Source organism: Opisthorchis viverrini (assembly GCF_000715545.1).
Source record: "Opisthorchis viverrini unplaced genomic scaffold opera_v5_30, whole genome shotgun sequence".
NCBI lineage: Eukaryota > Metazoa > Platyhelminthes > Trematoda > Opisthorchiida > Opisthorchiidae > Opisthorchis > Opisthorchis viverrini.
In genome coordinates, this window is record NW_008751686.1 from 1,165,144 (window position 1) to 1,188,892 (window position 23,749).

Consider the following 23,749-nt stretch of genomic DNA (forward strand, 5'->3'; position numbering starts at 1 on the left):
GAAATGAAAGTCTGTTTGGCACCATGAAAAATAGCTATCCAGTATAAAATCTGGTAAAAGACCTATGGATGGGCTAGAATAGTGAAAAAATCTACATCTGACCTTGAGATTTTGGTTTCGGGCCGCCCTTTGCTAGTCCACTCTTGTCCATCAACCTTCTCGTGCGCGTAATGGATTTAGGTCCTTTGGTATAGCAACTAAGAACCGCTAAACATTTCTCGATAGCCGAGATTGCCTTGTCCCACGGCACTGGGTAGCGTAGAATGAAGAGGATGCAGAAAGACATTGAAAAATAGAGGATATTCGGGCCATCAATTGGGAGCAACTGAATCACCACAAACTCACCACTAATTTGGCAATGACATCGCACCCTCAGCTACTATGAACCACAGATACCATTGGTATTTGCTATCCAGCCTCACAGACGAAATGTACTGGTGTGAACAGTACATCCGTTGTTATGTTCATGCTTCCTCCCCAGACTATTCCGCACATTTAACAGAGCGTGGTGGTCGAGCTAACGCCTGCCTTCATGTCCGCACTGGCGTAGATAATGCAGCCAAATCAGCTCATCCATTTGATAAAAGTTCTCTGTAAAAAATCAATCCCCGCGCGGATGTACCGGTAATCTAAAATTCTCTCAACAAACCCGCAGTGCTTAAAAGCACTGGCAGTCAACCGCAAGCACTCTTCTGCAGTGTTTTTTGCACAACACTTAGGGTGCAATCCTAACCAAACAACTGGCGAACCCTTCTTTCACCGAGCGGCGTCCCACTCGGAAGAAATTAAAAGGGGCTCTATTGGTTCTTGTATCCGGCATAATAATGGAGCCACCGTCTAAAATGATGCCTACACCTAGAGAGGTAAACCCGCTCACCGCCCTGTTTTTCACATCGAACGACAAGTTTCGTTGATACAATCGTTCAGTCATCTTTGATCATATCGGAACAATATTAATTATGAAGTGCCATTTTGCTTTTCCAGGTGCATTGCATATACCAGAAAGCACGACAACATTAATCAGTTTGTTTACTATATATCCAGATGGAATCGGAACGAAACAACAAAGTATTTTCCACAGGCTCCGATTCTTCGTTACTTCCCATAGGAGCAAGCCTCATGCTTCAGGGCGTAGCTCACGTTTGTTTGATGATTAATTTGATGCTGAAGCGGAAAAGTAAATTTGGGGTACAGTGCTCTGACGGACACTAATTTTTGTGATAAACTAGGGAAGATGGTTAATGCGGACGTTCACGAGCTCTAGACCGGTTAGGTATGCGCACCGGAGATGTGTATGAAAATAATGAAAACATCTTTCAAAAAGTGACATCACCACGAAACAGCGCAGTCGACCAAGCTGAATACCGCTGTTAGCTATAATACGCCGGATACTTTGGACCTTCATTAGGCCGGCAGGTGTGTTCGTATAGCCGTCTTTCATGACCTGATAGGAAACCCGCCTTTCACGGCTCTTCCGTTCACGAGTGCTACCACGCGAACCCATAAAGAAAAAAACGAGGAGAATTGGTGGTGCCCAAATTGACATTTGGATGAGTCTCTTGATGAAATCTATCCCATTTCTTCAGTCAATAATGACATCTGTCTATCCACAATCCTTTGCCAATCCATTTTTCTCTCAAACACTGCGCGGTTTTAATTAAAATGTGAGAATCCCCTCTTTATTTCCGCACGATACAGGGGTAGACGACAAGGGCCAAGTGTTTCGTGTTTTGCAAAAGCTTGAAGCCATTTCGGCCTCTTTTTCTGATATTATCATATAGTACCTTCCTTGTCTGATATTAACGATGATCAATCATGTTGCTAAAAGTTAAGTGGTTTAAATTGTTTCTGGGCTGCGTTCCGTTTCATTCATTTCACGGACCTTCGGCGTTTTGGGCCCGGAGATAAGGTTAAGCAGGGCAAAATTTTGACCAATTCCACTCTTGCACATCTATTCCCACCAATTGCGTTGTGCCCAGCCACAACGAACTGAAGGAAGCACACGGACCAGAAAATGATCTGAATCAGTGAACACGCTCCAAAGGGCAAAACCGCAAAAACGTAGCCAACTGCTACGAATTCTTCCAGGGTGCTTGATTTGTTGCGGTTTGCTAGGCTTTAGATAACATCAAGACCACATTGGTGCTAAAAGGTTTGCTTGCAACAAGTCGATAGCGATGAGAACATATTTTTATGAAGCGATCTACACTGTCTGGTTCCGATGACCCTTTAAATGTCTATTATTCCAGAGCCGTATTTGGTTTTCCTTCCAGAAAAGTTTAACTATGTACTTCGGCATCCGTATTATTGATGAAACTTCCCTGCATAGTGTGTCTTTGACCGCATTACTTGTATTTTTTGCAACGCATGTAGGAATAACGAACAACTTTCTCCTTTGTGACGCTGGTTACAAATTCCGTAGGGCCAGACCAGCTAGATTGCAGATGGTTGCTTGTTCATAAGAATCCGCTCAAGTAGAGCACAGTTTGCTCCTACTGCAAAATTTTCACGTCGTTGAGACAGCAGAGAATGAGTTTCAGAATGAAATATTGGTATTAAAACCTGTTTTGGATCATATCTGAAGGGGTTTTTAAAGTGGATTTTCGTATGGGATAAAACATAGGGCAGAGCGGATGTGGATGACTTTCAAGGGCGGAAATATTAGGAAGCTTTTATGTATCCACGAGGTGGAAACTTATTATGAGGCTCACGGAGATGGCAAACGTTTTTTAGCTGCGTACTTAGACCTTCCCAAGCACTTGAAGTTTTGGAAGATAACAGTCAATGCACCATATGCTAAATCGAGACCATGCTCTCAGGTTTCCGCACCACGTGCCGAAGAAAAATGTCGTAATATAAAAAAGCATAGTAGGCATGTTAAAATAGGCATGAGTTTTACACCCCATTAGTTGGAACTGCCTTTTTTGGCGACTTTCTGAACAGAGATATGGACGAAGGCTGGCTCGTATTCTCGGAGACAACTTCCCTAGTCCCACCTACTCGGAGCGTAACCCTACCCCCAATACGAGGAAAAGCCCATCTGGCCCAGAGCTCGATGCCAACCCAAAGCAAAAGGAGGGTTGAAAATATTCTGCCCAGCCGTCAAGGCGCTGGCCATCATCCCTCTAGGTTTCAAACCTCATCTTTGATCATGCCATTTATTTAGTTTTTTTTCGGTAATGTTTAGTGGGTTTTCTCGAAGAGCAGCCAAGTACCTAATCTCACTCCATGGTTGAAAAAAGATGCGCAACATATCGTACTTAGGGCATATGTGGCGACGGCACTCTGGAAATAAGGAAGACTTCCGGATGCGGTGATAGAAACTGGCATGGAGCAAACAGGAATATGAGGTGCCCAATATCCGAAGAATGCTCTTAGCTGCAAAGATTTTACAAGTGGAGTGGAACATGCTACGCCAAAATGTTGCATTTTGTTGCGAAACCGTCCTAATCTACGTTCATATTCATGCAGCTCACCAAATTTCTTTGTTCACCGAAGCAACCGTGCCTCTGGTTGAAAAGTCATGTGAAATAATTTCCCGCTAAGACCCCATGATGCCTAAGTAGAGCTCAAAAGTTTGGACTGGTACCCTCAACTCAAATGCCTGATTGCTGTAGTCCATCAGGGTCAGGTCATAACTTTTGAAAATTCAGTTCCATTGTGCGAATACTGAGAGCCAGAATAAGATTGACTGTTGGGTTGACATTTTCGACCAATCAGAACATGCTCTGGTGCTTTGTCGGCAAACAGTGCTTTGGAGACAGTACGCTTCCCAGCTCGGCGGTTAAGACGCGAAATTACTAGCTGGAAAGTCAGTGGTGCTGACCGAACCCTGGATTTTTTATTTCTGTCGTCCAGCTCCGGTCAACTTGGCAGTGGTGTAAGGTACTGCACGAACCAACTAGCCTTCGCACTTCCTTCGAGTTGCGCGGCGGGATTGCACCGAACTGACGCCTTACTTGAATGAGCACCTTTTTATGATTATCATTATTGTCCGTTACATACCACCTCATCTTTTTATCAGACCGTACGTCCGCTATGCAGAAAAGGAGCTAGTATATTGCTAAAATGTGACCTTGTACAAATCGGTGCCTGTGATTAAGTATAAGGGTTTCTGGGAGCGAGATGGACCAAGTGGTTAGAGCGCGGATTTACTGACCGGAAGGTCCGTGGTTCGAACCCGACCTCTGCCTCTCGACCTGCCCTGTCTAGGCTTGGGCGACCTGGCAGTATCCCCGCCCTCGTGCCTCCTTCGTGTGGCATGGCAGCTAGGCACCGAAAGGGTGCTGCAGCTGAACGATTTTCTATAAGGGTTTCGAAACTCTTTACACAACAAACTTTTAGATATACTCGGACCGTAATTTGGCCTAGCAGGGGTTGAGGGCTGGTCCCGTACTCCGCTGTCAAATACTGATGCCTCAGGTCCATCTCCCAGCCACCGACCGCCTGTCTCGTTAACATGTAGCACGTGTAGACTGCTATTTTTCTGCTCAGTATCATGTCTCCTCTGTTGCAATATTGGTCGCACAAGTGTACAAAGTTCATTCTAAATAGCATATACAGACAAGCCACATTTTTCGCACGAAAGAAAGTTGTGCTCCTACTCTGACTGTTGTGGATTTACTGGTTGAACAATACTGACCAATCGGCGAACAAAAATGTTATCTATGAACACTGGACCTATCTCTTCACATCACAATGAATCAGTATTGCTGCTGCATGAGGTTTGAACAGCAGGAAAGTAGAGCCTTCCCATCGTGGTGTAGTGGTTCTAATAAACACGGACCCTCGGGATCACCTCTCAGGAACTGTGAGTGAAGCTTTCTTTGGATTGATTTCCCTCCGACTTATATCTGACTGACATTGATAGTTCATTCTGCTAACTAGATACTCATTAGGGCCGTTAAACAATGCAAGCACCACTTCGGAGTCCATGAATATAGTAAAAACTGTCCAGCTGTAGCACCTTTTCGGTGCATAACCGCCATGCCACCAGAAAGAAGCACGAGGCCTTGGATACTGCCAGATTGTCTAAGCCTAGACAGAGCAAGTTGAGAGGCAAAAGCCGCGCTCGAAAAACGGACCTTCCGGTTAGGAAATTCGCTCTCTTACCACTGGGTCATCTCGCCCCCGCAGCATAGTCGCCTAGACGACCGTCAATATTTCTAATGCTTCCACTCCTTTCATTCGTGGAATTCTCTGCCTACGTACATTCCGTTTGCTCTAACCGCATCAATGTGCAGCCCGGCGAATACGCTACTGCGGAGCCCGATGGGCACCAAATGCCAAGCAAATCGAATAATATTCGATGGTTATTTCAACCGATCAGTTTGCCCAGATCTCGAAAAGTGCCTGCTAGCCAAGTCCCCAGAGGTCAGATGGGAGCGATCATCTTCAAAGAAGACACCCTAAACGCTGAGTCGAGCAGTTGGAACGGCAATTTTGTGGTCACTTGCTGCCACTCTGTCAGATTCTTGCTCTGCAATGGAAACACGGGTGTTTAACCTAAAAAAAACCCTGCACACTCGGATGTTTATGGCCACATATCTTAAGCGCCAAGGAGATCCTCCCTCCTGGATTGTTGAAGGATGAAGATCAATCGTCCTTTCTGATATGGTCGAATCTTCCGGAACTGAGTTCAAGCCACTATATCCCGCAGGATCATTGCAGCACAGACGTCCGACTACTACGTCACGATGACGGCTTTTGGTCGAGACTGACCTCCATCCATAGACGATGCGGGCGGTGAACCTTAAACCCTCTATGTGCTCGGAGGTTTATGGCTGAAAATGTTCTCTCAAACGCCACCGAGCTCCTAATTCGGGTGATCCCTAACCATCAATGTTCATCACTCCTCCTTGATCAGCACATCAGCTGAAGGAACTCAGCGGGTTTGGATTGGAAATCGACCCCAGATCGCCATCAATAAAGAAATGCAGCGTGAGACAGTCATCCAACGCAACGAGGCACTTGGTCCTGCACTCTTCAAAGATGATGGAATGGTCCTGGTGAGCAGTTTGACAATGATACTGCAGTAGACTTGGGGCGAAAATAAATTCTAGTCGAGTGGAGATCCTTGACCATCATCCCAGTCTTCAAAATGGGCGCGCAAACGTCGCGGTATCAGCCTGGATACCCGTCGCTTTTAAGGTGCATCCTGGCACTATTTTGCGCAGATTGATCTATTATTGCGAGATAAATTTTTGAGAATCAAGTTGGGCTTTGCCCTGTCCGAGGATGCATCGACCATATTTCTACCTTGGGACAAGTTCTTAAACAGCTTCACTCTGTCAAACGTCCTACCATGTCCATTCTTTCTTGATCTGAAAGCTGCTTGTGATCATCGGAAACTTAGACGGTGTCCGTCGATCAAAGGTGTCCCTTCCAAGTTTATACCTCTCATGAGGGCTTTGTAGGCGGACTGCTGTGGACGCGTACGACTGTACGCAAAGCCTCCGTCCGAATTCACCATTTCCATCAATATATGCCAAAGCTGCTCTCTTGCCTTTCCTCTTCGACGTCTTCATTGATGTGCTGCTTGAAATTTCTCTGCCTGCGTACGAAACTTCGCGGGTCGAAAAGCTCCCGCGACGTTCGCTTGGAGACACGCTATGTGGAGGATATTGCTCTCCTTGGTTCAGATCTCCCTCAGAAATACACACCATTTCAGATAAACTAAGTATATCTAACCCACGGTTTGGCATACGCTTCACACCTGCTACGTGTAAAGTGCTGCTACAAAACTCGGTGGGAGCAAACCCAAACCTCATGCCTGCAATCGAGCCGGTCGACGTAGATAAATCTGTTTGCTTATTGTTGTTGTATAAATTCCATGAACTGGTTTGAGGTGAGATTACTTCTCGGATCGGGAAAGCCAGGCCAGCTTTTTTCAAGCTCCGACACCAATGACACCTCAGTTTACCTGTCAAGGGCAGAGTTTACCCTGCGTTAGTGCGGACAATACTGCTTTATGGGTCATAGACGTGGCATCTACGCCCAAAGGACATGCAAACGATGTCATTGACCATCGGTATCCGGAGAATTGGTCGGATATGATGGGAACATCAGATTAGTAACGCTGATGTAAGCTTACTTGTGATGTCCTGAAGGAAAACGAACTGTCAGTCATGCTCGCACTTTGGCGTGCTCAGAATCAAGTTGTGTCCCAGCAGTCTTCATTTGTAGCTCTTCACTAGTGGCTGATGGTCACTTGGTAGATTTAGGTCCACAGTTGGTTTGCAGTTGGTGGCCTCCAGGTTACGCGATGTGAGCGTTTATGCTGAAAGTTCGTACTGGCCGAAAACAGTTGATGATCAACACAACTTTAGGAGTCGCTCGCTGTTCGTTGTCTGTGCGGTTAGTTTCGATTAGGAATCGAATTCCAAGATGTGATTCCGCGAGAGCTCAGGTGACCGACTTTGGCATCATATCACCCGCAAGGATCAGTGCCCCATGCTTAAAAAATGAGCTCGGACAACTCTGGGTAGAAGTCATCCCTCAGCGTCAAAGCTGCGTATATCGACACCACAAATGGGTACCGCTTTTTGTCGAGAGGCATTGCGTTTGATTGATCTTGACAACCGAATATCCCAAAGGTGACTATTCACTGGAATCCACCCAAATAAAGTGCGCTAAGCTCTGGTTCCGAGTGCAACTCCCACGCCATATGCACCGTGAGTCACGGCTTCTGGATTACCGGACACCGGGGGGTGGGGGAAACGTGAAAGCGCTGAGTTCGTCTGTGGCGTTTTGAGATGCATAACCACGGTCGGGTCTTTTATGCTTGTTTCAGAGTATACACTGCTTTTAAGAGCCTGGAAGGTCTCTGCGAGCATTACCAATCTGCCAATTTGTACGGACGTTGAAAGCTCCCATGTACAAAGGAAAGGATCCTGTGGACGTAGCAAGGTGTTATTTTGCTTATCGTTAATAAACAGTAGGGTGCCCAAGGCACATCGCTCAGATAACTGACAATCAAACGACCAAGCGACTTTTGCTTATGTAATGAAGAGGGGTTTGGGATGGACATTAGTGGACGAAGAAGTTTGCGGTTAAATAATTCTTCCAGTTTGCCCAGGCCGAGGAAGTGGGTTTAGTTGATCCTTTGACCCAAAATTCTGACCCACAAGGTAGTGGGAGGACGTAGGGTTTTTTCGGTGACCCTTCCCGGACTGTATGACTCAGCCTGATTTGTTCGGCTGCAAGGGACTGTTCTAACCAGAGGGCATAGGGAGTAACGGATTACTGCCCTACTTCTAATGGGAGTGCGCAAAACAGGTACCTTTTTGGCAGCACCGGACTCTGGGTATGTATCGAATGTATTGAATGAAGCACCGGCGGTCACGGTAAACCTTTGGTTGATCGGAGGGTGTGCTTTTAGGCCAGTTCTAAAGTTGGTCCGAGGGACTGTTCTAACCAGAGGGCATAGGGAGTAACGGATTACTGCCCTACTTCTAATGGGAGTGCGCAAAACAGGTACCTTTTTGGCAGCACCGGACTCTGGGTATGTATCGAATGTATTGAATGAAGCACCGGCGGTCACGGTAAACCTTTGGTTGATCGGAGGGTGTGCTTTTAGGCCAGTTCTAACAGCAGTTGGTCCGGGATTGCTCGTTTGATGTATTGGTTTTGCGGGTTCAGCTCCACCGCGATTTTTCGTAACCCTCTTGGGATGAACAGTGGCATTCCAGACCAAAACCACTTCGTTTTCGGAAACTACCTGCAACCCTCCGAAATGACTGACTCTCTGCTTGTGGCACGATGCAGTCAACTACACCCAAGTACTGGATCTTAGACAAGACTCCAACCCTGTGCGAGTCTCCTACAAATAATTATGCTCTTGAGAATGCAGTACGACTCGACGACAGCAGAGGCCTCGATCCTTCCTGCCGCACACCCGTTGCTCGTGTACTGCTGTAATCTGCAGAATCGGTTATGGTCGCTAGTCGAGAGACAAAGCGGTCTTGTTTCTCTCCCTTATTGGGTTCTAATGACGACCCTCACTACGTCCAACAAGAGAATGAAAATTTCTGCCCATTTTTTTGTTAGAGCAATTTCCCTTTTAGCTCCTCAAGCTTCTCTCTCGCTTATCCTACTTCATTTATTCGTCCTCCACTATTTTCCGTGCTGGCCGCTCTGTTAGGTTTCTACACCACTGCACCTAACCTTGATGGCACCCACCCACGTATATTCTGCACCGATCATGCGAAAGCTACTGTATTTCGATTTCTTCAAGCGTTTCTCGTCGCCCGGAAAGGTTCTGTCCTGCCTGTTGCCAAATACGGTCACCTACCTCTCCCCAATAAGTATCGTCCGGAGGCCATTTCTTCCCGACACATTTTGTGCACTCTTGAACGCAACGCCATTCTAGAGTTTGACACTGTTACTCCATTAGCGACTTGTTCGTCCGTGTCTGGTGTCTGGACTCATTTGATGAGACGGAATAAGTTTCTGACAATAATTCGATAGCCATCGACCGCGTTTTGCATGAGATTCATCTCAGACATGTCTGCACAATTGGACTGAAGGTTTCAAGCTCACTTCGCCGGATTGCGTCTCAGAGTCGGAACGTCAGAACAGGAGTTCCTCAATGTTCACTGTCTTCCCACTCTGCTCCTTGTTCACATCATTGGCTTATCGTCTGTTTCTCCCCATGTTCTTACTATTTTCCGTCATTCTTTGTCCTACAGCTCGCAACGTACCGCCCTTTGCCGATTATGCGGTAACCGTTCACAAGTGATCACGTGACTAAGCTGGAGGTAGCTCGGTGGTTAAAGCGCGAATTCACTAGCCAGAAGTTCCATGCTTCGATCCCAACCTCTGCACCTCGGCTGCTGTTGACAGTACCTCAGTCTCCGTGCCTCCGGGTCTCATGTGATCACGTGACTAAGCTGGAGGTAGCTCGGTGGTTAAAGCGCGAATTCACTAGCCAGAAGTTCCATGCTTCGATCCCAACCTCTGCACCTCGGCTGCTGTTGACAGTACCTCAGTCTCCGTGCCTCCGGGTCTCATGGCAGTTAGGTACCGAAAGGATGTTACAGTCGAACGATTATTATTAACTGGTGTTATCGTTTGTATTATTTAATATCATCACTGCTATCACAGAACTCCGACTTTGCTAGGATTTTTATACAAGGCAGATCGACTGCAATTGCGCTCACTGTGTCCAAGTATACATCTCGCCTCACCGTTCTCTGCACATTATTCTTTTCCCCAGTAGACTCACTGTCGTTCTTTATTCTTAGTCACTCACCTTGCTTGGTCTTACCAACAATATTCCCCAGTATTTAGTCGCACTACCCGGTTGTTTGATTCAAACCGGCCATATCATGTTTCACTTTCACGCTGCAGAACGAAACCGTTTGCTTCTTTCTCACTTGGAAGAATTCGTCTCTGTAACTCTGTCAGTGTTCTCAGCTTACAATTTCTAACTCACTAATTTTCTCAAGAAAAGTCGTTCAGCTGTAACACCCAAAAGGAAGCACGAGGACTGGGATACTGTCGGATTGCCCAAGCCTAGAAAGGGGAATTGGAGAAGCAGAAGCCGGGTTCGAACCAAGGACCTGGTCAGTAGATTCGCGCTCTAACCACTGGGCCATCTCCCTCCTCACTAACTGTTAGGTTAATGTGCATCTCAACCTGAAATGCCATTCGGGTTTCCGTATTTTTTTTTTACATGCTCATTACTTTTGCGGGTCCCTCTGATCCACTTTTGTATGTAATGCTGAGCCACCATCAAAATCTTACAACCACAGAGTCCCAACTAATCAATACTGGACAACTACAAATCCGGAACAAACGTGTAGGTGGTCTTAGTTTTTCTTTCTTCGGCTAAGCATCCTTGATCAGAGTGGCTCCTGGTCGCCGAAACCATTCAATTATTCAAACAAGCATCACTAGTGAACAATTTTGACATGGGGTCCGAGCCATCCGAGAAGCTTGTGGTTCTACAAAGTAGTTTGGTTAACTTCGTTATCTGTTACTAGCCACGACATCTGATGCATACGCCAACGAACACTTTCACCTGAAGACCACAGTTGGACAAGTTGTGGCCCACAATGGCCAGCCTAGGTTTGCTAGTCTTCACTTGATCCTAATAATTACCCACTTAAATTACCGAAACGTTAAGAGCATACCAACACGCCTTATAAATCTGTTTTAAAATAAGTCCAATCCTCACTATTTTACTGCATGTAGCGATCGAGGTCATTCTCATGCGTGGTCGCTATGCTATCAAAGCGTAACAAGATAGCGGTGCGTCCATATTGCAGGCCAGTTTCAGCGACCCAATTCCTATATATGATTTTTTTGTTTTCCAGTCCTTGATCAATTTGCCAGCACTCTGCCAAACAGTCTGTTACCAATCCAACTTGGGGCTCACCTAACGCCTTTCAGCTCTGTAAAGCAATGGCGAGTGGGATGACAACTAATTGGAAGAACTGTTTTCCCCATATGAACCGGCTGCCACATCCGCTTTCTGCATTCGATTATTCCGCAATACTAGACGAGGAGGGCGACATTCTGGATTTACAGAAGAAGACCATCGGTTCTTGCTACAAGTGGTTGGACCGTATTGTGTACTTGTGTTTGAACCCTCGTTTGAACCTAAGAGCCAGCACGCCGTGCCTTCTCGACATCATCCCGGACATATACGAAAAACTACAACATATTGTCAGCTGTTACCAGGATGACTATACAACCTTATCCCACATTAGGTACTTTCGAATTTTCATTCACTCGGTGATTTTCAAAAGCAAACAAATGGTGCGTTTATTCAAGGAAGCCAAGGAATCGATTTTCGTCGACCAGTCCACTCCACGTTCCCAGCTCGTCAAGCTAGCATTAGTCTTTTCTCACATGCAACGTGACCTGGAAGCCTTATTCCCTGACAACAAGTTCTGCAACACCTACCGAATAACCAAACCAGATGCTGCCAAATGGTGGTTGGATAATTTTGGCACCGACTCGATTATCCATTGGTCGGCCTTTGAATCCGCTTTTAGGAAAACTTTTCCTCTTGACCTTAGAGACCATATTGACGCCCTGCATTCGACTATTGATCTGACATGTAATAACCATGTTTCGATTTTTGAATTTGATGTGTTTGCACGACTGTTTCAACCATGGAGCAACGTTTTGCAGTCTTGGAGGGTACTGACGATTCTTCATCCAGGCTACATGGCATTTATGACCTATAATGAGGTGAAAACGGTCCTGGAACCATTTCGAAAATACCCTGGACCTGGATCTTACGTATTTAGATTGTCTTGCACCAAGCTTGGTCAGTGGGCAATCGGTTACGTAGCGGAAGATCTGCATATTTTTCAAACACTCGTACGGAACAAACCGCTCGCACAAGCGCTTCTTGATGGTGAGCGTGAAGGTTTTTACCGTTATCCCAACGGGAAAAAGAGCCCGCCTAATCTTCTGCTCCACCTAATTCATTCTCTTCCCCAAGTCCGTCTTCGTGTGACCAGAGAACAGTACCAGGTCTATTGTGAAATTGGATCCACTTTCGAATTGTGTAAAATATGTGATGAAAATGATAAGAATGTACAACTGGAGCCTTGTGGTCACTTAATTTGCCGAGATTGTCTTAGTACCTTCCAGTCCACAGGCTTAAACCAGACCTGTCCATTTTGCCGGCTAGAGGTGAAAAGCGTGCAAGATGTTATTGTTGAACCGTATAAGCCATCTGAGTTTAGCTCGCCCCAAACTGCCGCAGACTCCTGCTTGAGTTTGGTGGACGTAGAAGGAAAGTCCACTGAACAGTCTTGGGCTTCACAGTCTTGTGGAACGTTGCAAGATACCCCTCGAAAACCACCCCCGGTTCCTCCCAGGAATGCTACTTTATCACCTGGCTCTGACCTTGTGCACCCACGGTCCCCTGTCGCAGGTCTCTCACGTGGATGTTGCAGTAAGTCTTGCTGTGAACTGTCCGAATGCGTTCCGTGTACATCAAATTTGAAAAAGTCGACCGGACAGTTTGAATTGAACTATGCTCAATTAGATCTCTTTTGGTCCGACTCAGATTGTGACTCGATTCCAGAATATCGGACTGATACCAAACGGTTCAGCCGTTCACCGAAATTAATAGATAAAACGACTACAAACGAACCTTCTTCTGTTCTTTCATCAAATCCCCCAATCAACATCGTGCCCCATGAGTCACCGGATAATGCTGCTCCAGATAATCCCTCGTTGGACCCCTCTCCCGTAACCTTCGAAGCCACTGTACGATATTTAATGTCTCTACATCAGGATATGGATAAGTACAATGCTCAGCTATTACTATGTATTACTCAGAATCAGGTGCACATGGCTGATCAAATCTGGCGCCACTTTATGCCTCGTTCACAAAAGTGATCCCTTCGTTCAACTTGATAGGCCATTCCACCTTAATTTCACACAAAGGACCTGACTCATGAGTATCAACAGTATCCGCAACCAACACCCAAGCCGGTAAAGATGCTGATGACAATGAAAACTCTTTGCCTTTATTATTATTCTGTTAATTTAGCTATCTTGTCCAGGCCACGTATTTTGTCAATACTACATTCCCATATACTTTTCAAAGTTGATGAACCCTACAGACCAGACATCGCATTGTACCCACGCGAGTCTGATCCTGTTCATTGGTGAACTGAAATTTCATACTTTTCTTCTGTTGATCAATTCAGAAGACCAGGTCCAATATAGATACATCATGCAGATCGGTGTTTTCCTATCTGTGTCGTGGAAGCCTTTTCACGGAGTTTCTTCTTATATACAAAAGTCATCGACAGTGCGTAAGAATCATACATGTACAGCTGGGGCAACTGATTAATTTGGCGGAAATTTTGGCATTGAAACAAGAAGAAAATAGTGCGTTCCTTGACGGAGGACTCTCGTGTATTTCTTATTCTTCAGAATTTTCCTGCTCATATGAATGTGTCAATGAGTCTCTCGTCGAAGTTGGAAAGTAAATCCAACCCAGATCTCTCGATGATCGCTTAGTCTAAGGAGGCCGTTCATGTAGTGTGGCCTGTGACTGTGTTGACTGTTAGTAATGAATGATTTGAATGGTATGATTATAAAGGGAAGTCGTTTTGTAATTCGAAGTGAAATGGAGGTCCGCTTACGATGTATTTTGGTGATAATTTCTGCGTAAATATTTCAAACCAGATTTACAAGGTGCGAATACTTCGTCCACCCTTTGGCCGAAAGCGTGTGTAAAACACGAATATATGATATTCATGAAAGAAGCTAAGTCTTCTGCATGCACCAAGGATAAATATTTTTTTGACAGAGAGGGTGAGCTTCAAGTTGAAAATAGTTTCAAACTTTAGCACGTGTGAAAAGACATCTAACGAGGTCAACGAACTGAAAATGCGATTACTTGGGAACGTAAATCCTCCCTTTCGAATCACTCAGTGATTGGAAGGTAAAGTACGGCGGCACGTTATTTACATCTTCGTCATTTTGAATGGCACTGCATCGGCATTAGTTAGTAGTGCTTAACTGATATCCAAACCAGTGAGTGATACAAATGGAGATCAATTGATGGGGTCATCGGTTGTAGAGTACCGTTTATATATCCTTCGGCACGCAATGCACAGAGCATTCTGGCGAATGACATCAAGTTAGGTATGAGTCCACTTTCCGTCACGTGATCGTTGGGATACCGTATATACCGAAGCCTGGTTAAGAGGACGACTAATATTCTTAATCGCAGTGTTCAGATCAAGTACCCAGCTACGACACAGTTTAGTCGGTGGTGCGATCATTAGGCTAGTCACGACATGTCAGGCTTGCAACCTCAAGGACCTGGGGGGGGTGCTAGTTTAACCCATTCGTTTCCAATCTGGATTCTCGACAGTGAATACCGTATATACCGAAGCCTGGTTAAGAGGACGACTAATATTCTTAATCGCAGTGTTCAGATCAAGTACCCAGCTACGACACAGTATTAGTCGGTGTGCGATCATTAGGCTAGTCACGACATGTCAGGCTTGCAACCTCAAGGACCTGGGGGGGGGGGGTAGTTTAACCCATTCGTTTCCAATCTGGATTCTCGACAGTGAAACAAAATGTTACGAGCACCACACTGGCTAACAACAAGAATTATGTTGCAAATATCAAAGCTGATGTCCGAGGTAAACCCACCGTTATCTAATTGCTTTGATTGGCACTTCATGAAACCCGAGGATCAAATGCCAATCCAGACCACTGAGGGCGAGTTATGCGTCTGTTTTTCCCGTCTGAAGTTGAAAGGGATTGCACTCTGATGTGTTCAACCCATTACAATTGCTCAAACTCGAATGCTTTTTCCGACCATCCGCTCCGAATTTCCTCAGCGCTGAGGACTTCAGTCAAATAGAATTGTAGGTGGGGTGGTTGTGTCGTATTGCAAGCATTCATACAGAAGGCTTGACAGAGCTGCACCAACCGACAGCCTCGAGCATTCGGGTCCTACTGGTACAAATCAGTGCGAAGCCAGCAACTTACTGTCCATTATGGACAACGTTACTCAGTGGATTCGCCGTGCATGGTAATGTCATACAACAGCGACCAACCATTACAAGTGTTTTTGTGATTTGATCATCTTAATGCTATCGACACTGCGCAACAATACGATATCTAGGCGCCTATTCAAGCCACAGCATAATCGCGGAACCTTTAAGAATTTCTACCAAGTTCTATGTCTGAACAGCTGAATGCAACGACAAACAACCTAGTTGATGGATCAAAGTGAGCATTTTTATACAACGTACCTGTAGGTCTCAAGATCTGGCGGGATTGGAATCCGCCAAACTGTTATTTGTTTGCTATCAAGAAATGAGAACCTGGAACAATGACAAGTGGCGCATTACCAGGCTGCCTGTAGCCTGATGGTTAACAAAAATGGTCACGATAAGAAGAAAGTTTGGGAGCTTGCGCAGAGGATCTTACTTGGATGGTGAAATCTAGCTTTCCAGCGAACGGTTTTTCTAAATAGTCGTGATCCTCCCCAGGTTTAGGCTTCGCCGCTGCTCGGCATCGAAAAGTAGTCATTATGGACGCAAGGAGCTGCTGGCCGTTTTTCCACTGAAGGTTTGTACTTGCTGCATCGCTACCAGAGATGGAGGTTAAATTGTAAGTGCATTGAATTTCTGTGAACTAGTTCGTATTTGAACTTAGCGTGAAGGTAGTTTCCAGGACGGTTTAGCAACTTGACACGAGAGAAAAGCATAAATTCCGTAGCTTTAAGGTATGCCAGTGACAAACCAGGTTGTTCAACACACCGCTAATCAGCGGCTGAGTTAAATCATGTTACATTATCGAGCGGTACAATTTTTTACTGCAGTGTGGGTGTAAAAATATCAGAAGTGTTGCACGTTTCACGTTCGTCTAATTTCACCAGTTTGTCTGCAGAGGATTGTTATGGGTGCATAAAGTAAGGGTGAAATAAACGGGCCTCACAGAAATCGTCCAACTGAATCAGTCACTGTCACTCCGTATGTGCTAATGCTCGCACTCGGTTCGTATTGTGCCGTTAGGTTTGCATGAAACAGAACAAGGTCGATACAGCCCGAGGGGGTAAGAAGCCTTGGATACATTGGCCACTGTTTTCGAAATGAACACGGTCAAGAGGATTTCGTCCGATCCTGTCAATGTTCTCTCTGAAGCGCCATCCTCACGTAATAATGGTACTTTTTGTCCATAGGATGGGATAGCCATCGGCGAATTCAACCAATTAAAATATATCCATCCTTCGGAACTGTCCTGTAATCGAATAGGTTGCGCAGTCGGCCATACCTGTGGGCTACCGTAGAGTGAGGTAAAGGTTTATTTTCAGAGGATTATCTTACTAATCCGGTCCCAAGTAATTACTCCGGGTCACCATGTTCTAGTTCCGCATCAGATGAGTCCACCGCGCGTGTCACGAATTCCGGCTACTTCGGAACTGTACTATATAACAATTGATTGGGTTGCAGTCTCTGCCATGACGCCGTTGCTAAAATCATCATTTGGCTAGTGATCAATTTGGAGGGTGAACCAGAACAATCCTTGCTTAGATATGATAACAAGGACCGTTTCGAAACCGCCAACTGAATTTTTGACCTTGGGTACTTGACAGATTATGCATTCATTAGTCCGCGTCACCGTTTCGAACAGGCAAATAAAGCCTTGAGTGACCAGTTGAATACGATCACTGAAGCTAGGGTTTGACAAATCATGTAAAATCTCGTACACTATCGGGTCTCAAGGAATGCAGTGATGACAGACACATCACAGGAGGCCGTTTTGAGTGAGATGCGTACCGTATACACAGAGGTGGATGACGGTTTGTTGGACCTTTAAGTTGCCGAAGTGCCACATCGCTGTGCGTGTCAAATCGACTTGTGATTGGCACTTATGAATATAGATTCATAATAAAACATGTACGGTGATGCTACAAAAGCCTGGGATACCGCTCCTAAACAGCTACAGGATACCTAGGTATCGAAACTTCATTGGCGAGAACGTATCGCTGGATGGGCCAAGGAGACATTCTGTAAATGTCCTGAGTGACCTGTCCTCAACACTGTCCGAAATGGCGGATCAACAAGCAGATGGTGAGGGTTCCGCGGAAACTCGCCGTAGCATTTTTAGGACGTCTGAAAGAAGCTGATCAAGGAACACCACAGGATACTTGGTTGTGACTTTGAAGACTGACTTATACCTGAATAGTGATAAACTTCGTGCGCTTAAGTCATGCTTGTGTTACCCAAAACCTCAAGCGTTATCCAACTCATTATGCCAGGATCTGACCGAAAGGAAATTCAAGTTATTAGGAGCAGTTGCTGTGCTCCGGGTGGTGCACCCATATCCTAAAGAAGGTTGGATTTTATTACCCCAACTGTCTTGGAGCCCCTTTTGGGTGAAATATATTTGACACCAAGTGCTTTGGAGGTCTCTGCCACATTTAATCCCTGTCCTCTTGAATGTGGTTTTACCGCAAGCCTTCATGCGATACAATAAACGGAGATCTCATCTGGAAACCACTTGTTTTAAAAAAAAATTGAAATTATCTTGAAAGTCTGTATTCTCAAGCCGTTTCTCCGCTGGTTGCTTATTCGTATTCGCCTTTCCCTCGTTTGACCAGTCTCCTTCTTCTGGTACAATCATTCGTATTAGTCCATCATAAGTAGTTTGAACAGTACAATTATCATTTATTTTTGAAGAGCATGATCACAAACCTAAAAAGTGAATGCAAGCGATGAATGCGAAAGAGTAACAGGAGAATATGGGAGAAAAGAGACAAACATCTCATTCGAAATCATGCCAAGAACAATTTCAGTCTGATGAGGTGAATCCCAAAGTATGTAAAGATTTTGGTATGGGAACACGCGTCTAAAGACCAACAACCGAAGAACGGATAAACAATGGTGAATGCCCTTCAAGGCGCGGTAGGCACTAGCACAGTCAAGACTCGCACATCAGGCACAAAGTGTCCGTCATACTGGGTCTGGTGTGAGATTAAATGGCAAAAAATGTACATTCAACGCTATGTGCCACGCATAAAAGTGTCATAAGTAGGCAGAGAGCCCACAGTGGCAAGCAAACAAGTCACTGCGACCTTAGGAAGTCCCAGTCCAATAACAACCTTAGCTGATTGAAGAAAGCAGATCCCCCGATAAGAGATGATCATCGGTTGGTGAACCAAAAAGTCGACATCACAATCGATGGCACGTAGGGCTGAGATTATGGCGAGGGAATATTCATCAGCACCATACTTCTGCTTCTTCTCATTCCACGCTGTCACTCCACGCCCATCCGAGACTATGCTGACGTCTATTACAGTTGCACGGCGATCTCGAACAGCGATTAGGTCAGGTTTGATGAAGGACCTCGAAGTAGGTGCTCTCAACTCCTCGAAGACGGTGAATCCCAGTCCGACCATGTCGGAATTTAAACCCCAGACACTTAGGGCTCGTGTATTACCACTACTCCACCAGCTTCTCACTTTCCACCAGTTTCATTATATGAACAAAAGTCGTGTTGCCGCCGTGACACACTGATCTTCAGAGAACGATGGGAAACCATTAGGTGAGACTTGGAACAAGTTAGACAACTGCGTTACTCTAAGCTTATTCGGTCACCGGATGCCTAGCCTGCTTAAAACCATTGCCGTCGTAGTGCCTTCGTCAAATCTCTTGTACAACCATTGAATAATTTGTCTCTGATTAGTGTACTGAAGATTCAAACCATTTCAGGACGTCAGTCTATACAGCTTTCAAGTAAAAAGCTCACCCTCGTTAGCGTAAACAAAGGAGTATACATACGCTGCTCACGAAGAAGCACTCGCCGTTTTTCGTTTCGGATAGGAGGGTTACAAAACTAGGGCCGGCAAAAAAAGCGAAATACACTCATTTTCAAACTAATTCGGTTTTTCGAGAGACTCACCTGGAACCCATTTGATGTTTTCAGTCATCTTATTCTTTAGCCGTCTCTGTTGCTTTGTTGTCTGTTCCAAGTTCCCACTTCAATCAAAATGCTATAAAAAGTTTTCTCAACTAAACCTGATCACACTTCCTGAAATGCGTGCACCTAAAGTGGGTGTGATTAGCTTGGGGGACTAGAATCGTGGATATGAAAAGATGATTGACGGTACCAACTAGTGATGACAAACTACTATCCTCATAACCCCAGATTCCGACGATCAGTGGAAGTTGCATGTCAGTATTAGTGTACATCATTCCCCCTGAATTCGACTTATCAGCTGGTGAATTTGTAGCCCGAGGTGTTTATTTCGCCCACGCGATGGCTCACGGGAACAACGAGATTTTCCAACATCGAGTTGCCCTCCCACTATGACCAAAATTCAGCTGTCAGTAAACCAATAAATTTGTCCACGTGCAAGGTTTGAATTAAAGGGCCAGACAAACACCAATTCAGTAGACAGTTAATTCACATTCGCGGGAGCTGCAATCAGTGTAAGACTATTTTGTTCAAATTTCTCAAAGCAATGCGTGGATTTTGGTTTTTATCTTACAATTGAATCAATAAGAAAGTGCTTCGTCACAAGATTTATTTGCAATACATTATCTCGAAGATAAAATCAAGTGAAATATTGGTTAACCAAATCCCCGACAATAGATGTAGACAAACTCTAAAATGGGACACCATATAACCAAACATAGCTCTTGTAAAAGACATGTGGTGACACAATTCAGATATCAACTATTCCGTAAGCGGAGACATCTGAACGAAGCGCCTGAATTTTACTCGTGAGTGATGTGTATTGGGAACAGTCGATTTCGGTTAAGCGACATGCCTATTTGTATCAATATGGGAAAATTCTAGATGAGCCTGCGCTAGAGTATTTCATTCCAAAACGTTGTCGTTCGAGTAGATGAGCTATTTCGTTTTCAACCAAAGGTAGGTCGACGCAATCATTCGTGTCGATATGGACAAATTTCCCTCCTGTGTCTATCCCTGTTTGCAGTGTGCTAGGTGAGTGAGTGATGTCACATAGTCTGATTGTCACAATTATCTAGATGGAGCTGTAGTATCCGTTAGTGCGTTCTTCCTTCCTGTTCCATAGTGCCCTGTCGCATATTCTGCTCCTTTGAATACGTTCGCCGCCTTTTGAGATACCATCCAGTCGTTTTGGACAGTATCAGAAGGCTACAGACCAAGATGAGTGCGTTCGGAATCGATCATGACCATCTACCGAGTTTTTCAGCATTGAATCAGGCCGATTTATTTAAAGGTAGAAGAGTATCGAGCGGATGTTCGGAAATTTGTCGGTTTTACAACCGAAAGTATTCTATTTGTCGAGAAATACACTCATCTGCAAATCAATTTGGTTTTCACGGGAGCTCAATTAAACTCATCTGCAAATCAATTTGGTTTTCACGGGAGGCTCAATTAAATCTCTCGTTTATGATGTCCTCCAGCTGAATGTTCTGCACACAGGCCGCCTCATGATTCAGTTGGCACGATATTCGGGATATCGCAGTATGTTTTCACAGAGGAAACTACTCACAAGGTTGCTGAAAACTCTTTCCTTTATTCTATTTGTCGTTCACGGAGGCATATCGATTGTCGACGTGACTTCGAGTGTTTATTATTTATAGGGCTCTTTTTCAAAACAACCTCGGGCTGACATTTGGCAACAGGACTGTGGAGTTCCACACAGATAAATGGCATTCCTAAGTAGAGTACATTTGTTCTCCAAGTTGATCACATGAATCTCACAATGACTTACATGCGATCGAAATGTGCAGTGACGAATACCTGTCTCGTCATCACCACATGTGGAATGCGAGCATGGATGATTCAGTCTGGTAGTTGGCCTGAGCGTCACACGTACTGCGATGATGACATACTGTTTTAAGCAGACCTAGTCTGACTATTTTCCACGAATGGCGGGTAGTTAGGATGAGCAAAAATTAAGCAAAAAAGGATACGCGTAAGCGGGAAATTAGGGAAATACCCAAGTACCACACGCATAGATAGATAGGGTAACCGTTTTTCGCTGAAATGAGACGCAAACACTACAAATTGAAAAGGCCTTGTCTTATTACCACAGTTCTCAAACGCTACAATAGCCTGGACGACAGAACACTGGACTGTTATTGTGGTACCTGATGGCAATCCAAGAGAAGTTTTGCTACATTCCATGATTCTATGTTCACCTTGATTTAACCATAATGTCCAGAGGAAGATTTCCATGGGATTACTTAAAGCGGACCCTGTTTATGAAAAAGGAAGCGCACGCCGATCGACTGGTGTTTCCCAAACAAATCTCGACATTGCCCGGGAATTTATTCCAGGAAATATCGAACTGTTTGATAGGATTGTGATGATTTTTCTTCCACTTCGTCTTCAGGCTATGCTAAGTTGGGGCCAGACCCGGAAGGCTAGCGAGCTGGTTGTGTAACATAGCTTTGCGCAACTGGATAACTCTTGTTGGAATTTCCCCTCATAGTGGCGTATAGGTAGGTGATTCGCATGAGCTTCGTATCTGGTGACTCATCAAAAGTAGTCAGAATAGACTTGTCAAGCAGAAACTCACCAGTTGTTGCGGTAGATTCAAAGGAAACACCTATTCGCCCCCGTGATTACATCAACAAGGTGTAGATACAGCGCCGCATCTCTATCGGTAGCAAAGGTTTCACAAAGGTCTCGTAGCTGACCACTCACATCCCACACAGATTCGTTCTCTAATTTTCACTGACAGTAACCTCATGAGTTCCTCGTATAAGGCTCTAGAATCCCCACTAGATCTGACTAAGCTTATTATCCGGCGTGTTGAATGCCGATCCATGGCTGACAATGCACCCCTGCTTGTTTTGCATGTTACTGTGTCGTCCGAAGCAGGATAGTAAATTGTGAGCCGAACGATAAGTAGAACATCACGCATATTTCCCTCTCTGAAGAATAAAATGTGAATCCTGGTGGCAATGGTACCATTCGGTAGCCTGCTTAACTTCTCGGAATTGGTAGGACACATTCAGTAGCGTGCTGAGGAGCCAGCGGCAGAGTACGAATTGACACGGTTCAAGGTAGTCAGAAACCAACCCACCAGCATCGCTGGGCTTTCAGAGAAATAATTTACGACTGGCCATGCGGATATGGGTGGGAAGTATCGATTCGTAGCCGGTAACTTAGGGATTGCAACGAAGGCCAGGTTAGAGCAGCAGTAATAGATATCCACTGAAATACCGGAAGAGTGTGCTGACTGACAAGCCTGAATGAATTTCTGCCGTCGTCGCCGCTCTGCCTTTTTGACACCATATCATTCGCTGGGTATCTCGACATAGGCATGGGGCTGCTTTACAATACAACTTCCAACTGTAGAAAACATTTGAAGGATAAGGTAACGCGGTTAACTTGTCCTATTGAAACACAAGGAAAGCATTGGTTGATGTAAGCCTGAAATCAAGTGGCTTTAGGTATGCACAAACATACTTTTTTCGATAATACAAGAATTGAGAAGCGATTATTTCTTTTAGCATTTTCCTCGAAGGCTAGTCCTGAAGGACCAGACAATCCTGCGGACAATTATCCAGAGAAATCGGTAATGTTCGATTGATCGTTCTATTCATAGGTATATCACATCTTGGGATTTGATCGTCGAGGTGATACAAGTTGTTTAATTGGATGCTCTCTTGAAGCTGCTGAGGCTTCTTCCACGAATTGTCATAAAACTTTAGCGCTTCGATATCGATTGGAAGAAAAGTGATAAGCAGACCGTTCACTAATACGAAGAAGCGGAGACAGCACACTGAAAGCATCAAACGCAGCTACCACAGTTGCCTTTGGCTTGCCGCTTAGCAAACTGTTAACTGCCACCTGTAGGCTATGGCAATTGTGCAGCACAACCGTTCAATACTTAGCCTTGCCGAAGCCAATACCACACGGACAGGACTGATCAACAATAAAAAATCAACACACGTTATAGCTTTTTCAGCCTCGACACAATCCACACGTCCAAACATGAACTTGACTATTCAGAATAGTGCATAAAAAGCCGACCGTCTCACTGCTGACACCATGTGGCACAGTCCCTTAATCATGCTCTTTTCCATCCGTTCGTTCCTGGTTTAGTTGGTCTTATGTGCTCGAAACTTTGAGCTACGAAATTCCGTTAAGAATTGCGTTCATTCCCCAATAGTACACTAATAAGAGTGAAATCGAGTCCAGTGCTCCCACTTTTTGGTTTGGACTAACCAAGACGGTTGCCGAGGACAGGAGGGCGACAGTCATGTGGGTATGTATTCTACTTATCAATATGGTG

At 45.0% G+C, this 23,749-nt stretch overlaps 1 protein-coding gene across 1 annotated transcript; it reads left to right on the forward strand.

Moving 5' to 3' along the window:
* Positions 1-11,406: 11,406 nt before the first annotated feature.
* Positions 11,407-13,362, forward strand: T265_13011 (hypothetical protein; the record flags this gene model as incomplete). The annotated part of the gene is made up of 1 exon (XM_009166745.1): positions 11,407-13,362. A coding segment is annotated over one exon (1,956 nt), but the record flags the coding sequence as incomplete, so codon positions are not given.
* Between the last annotated feature and the right edge of the window lie 10,387 nt (positions 13,363-23,749).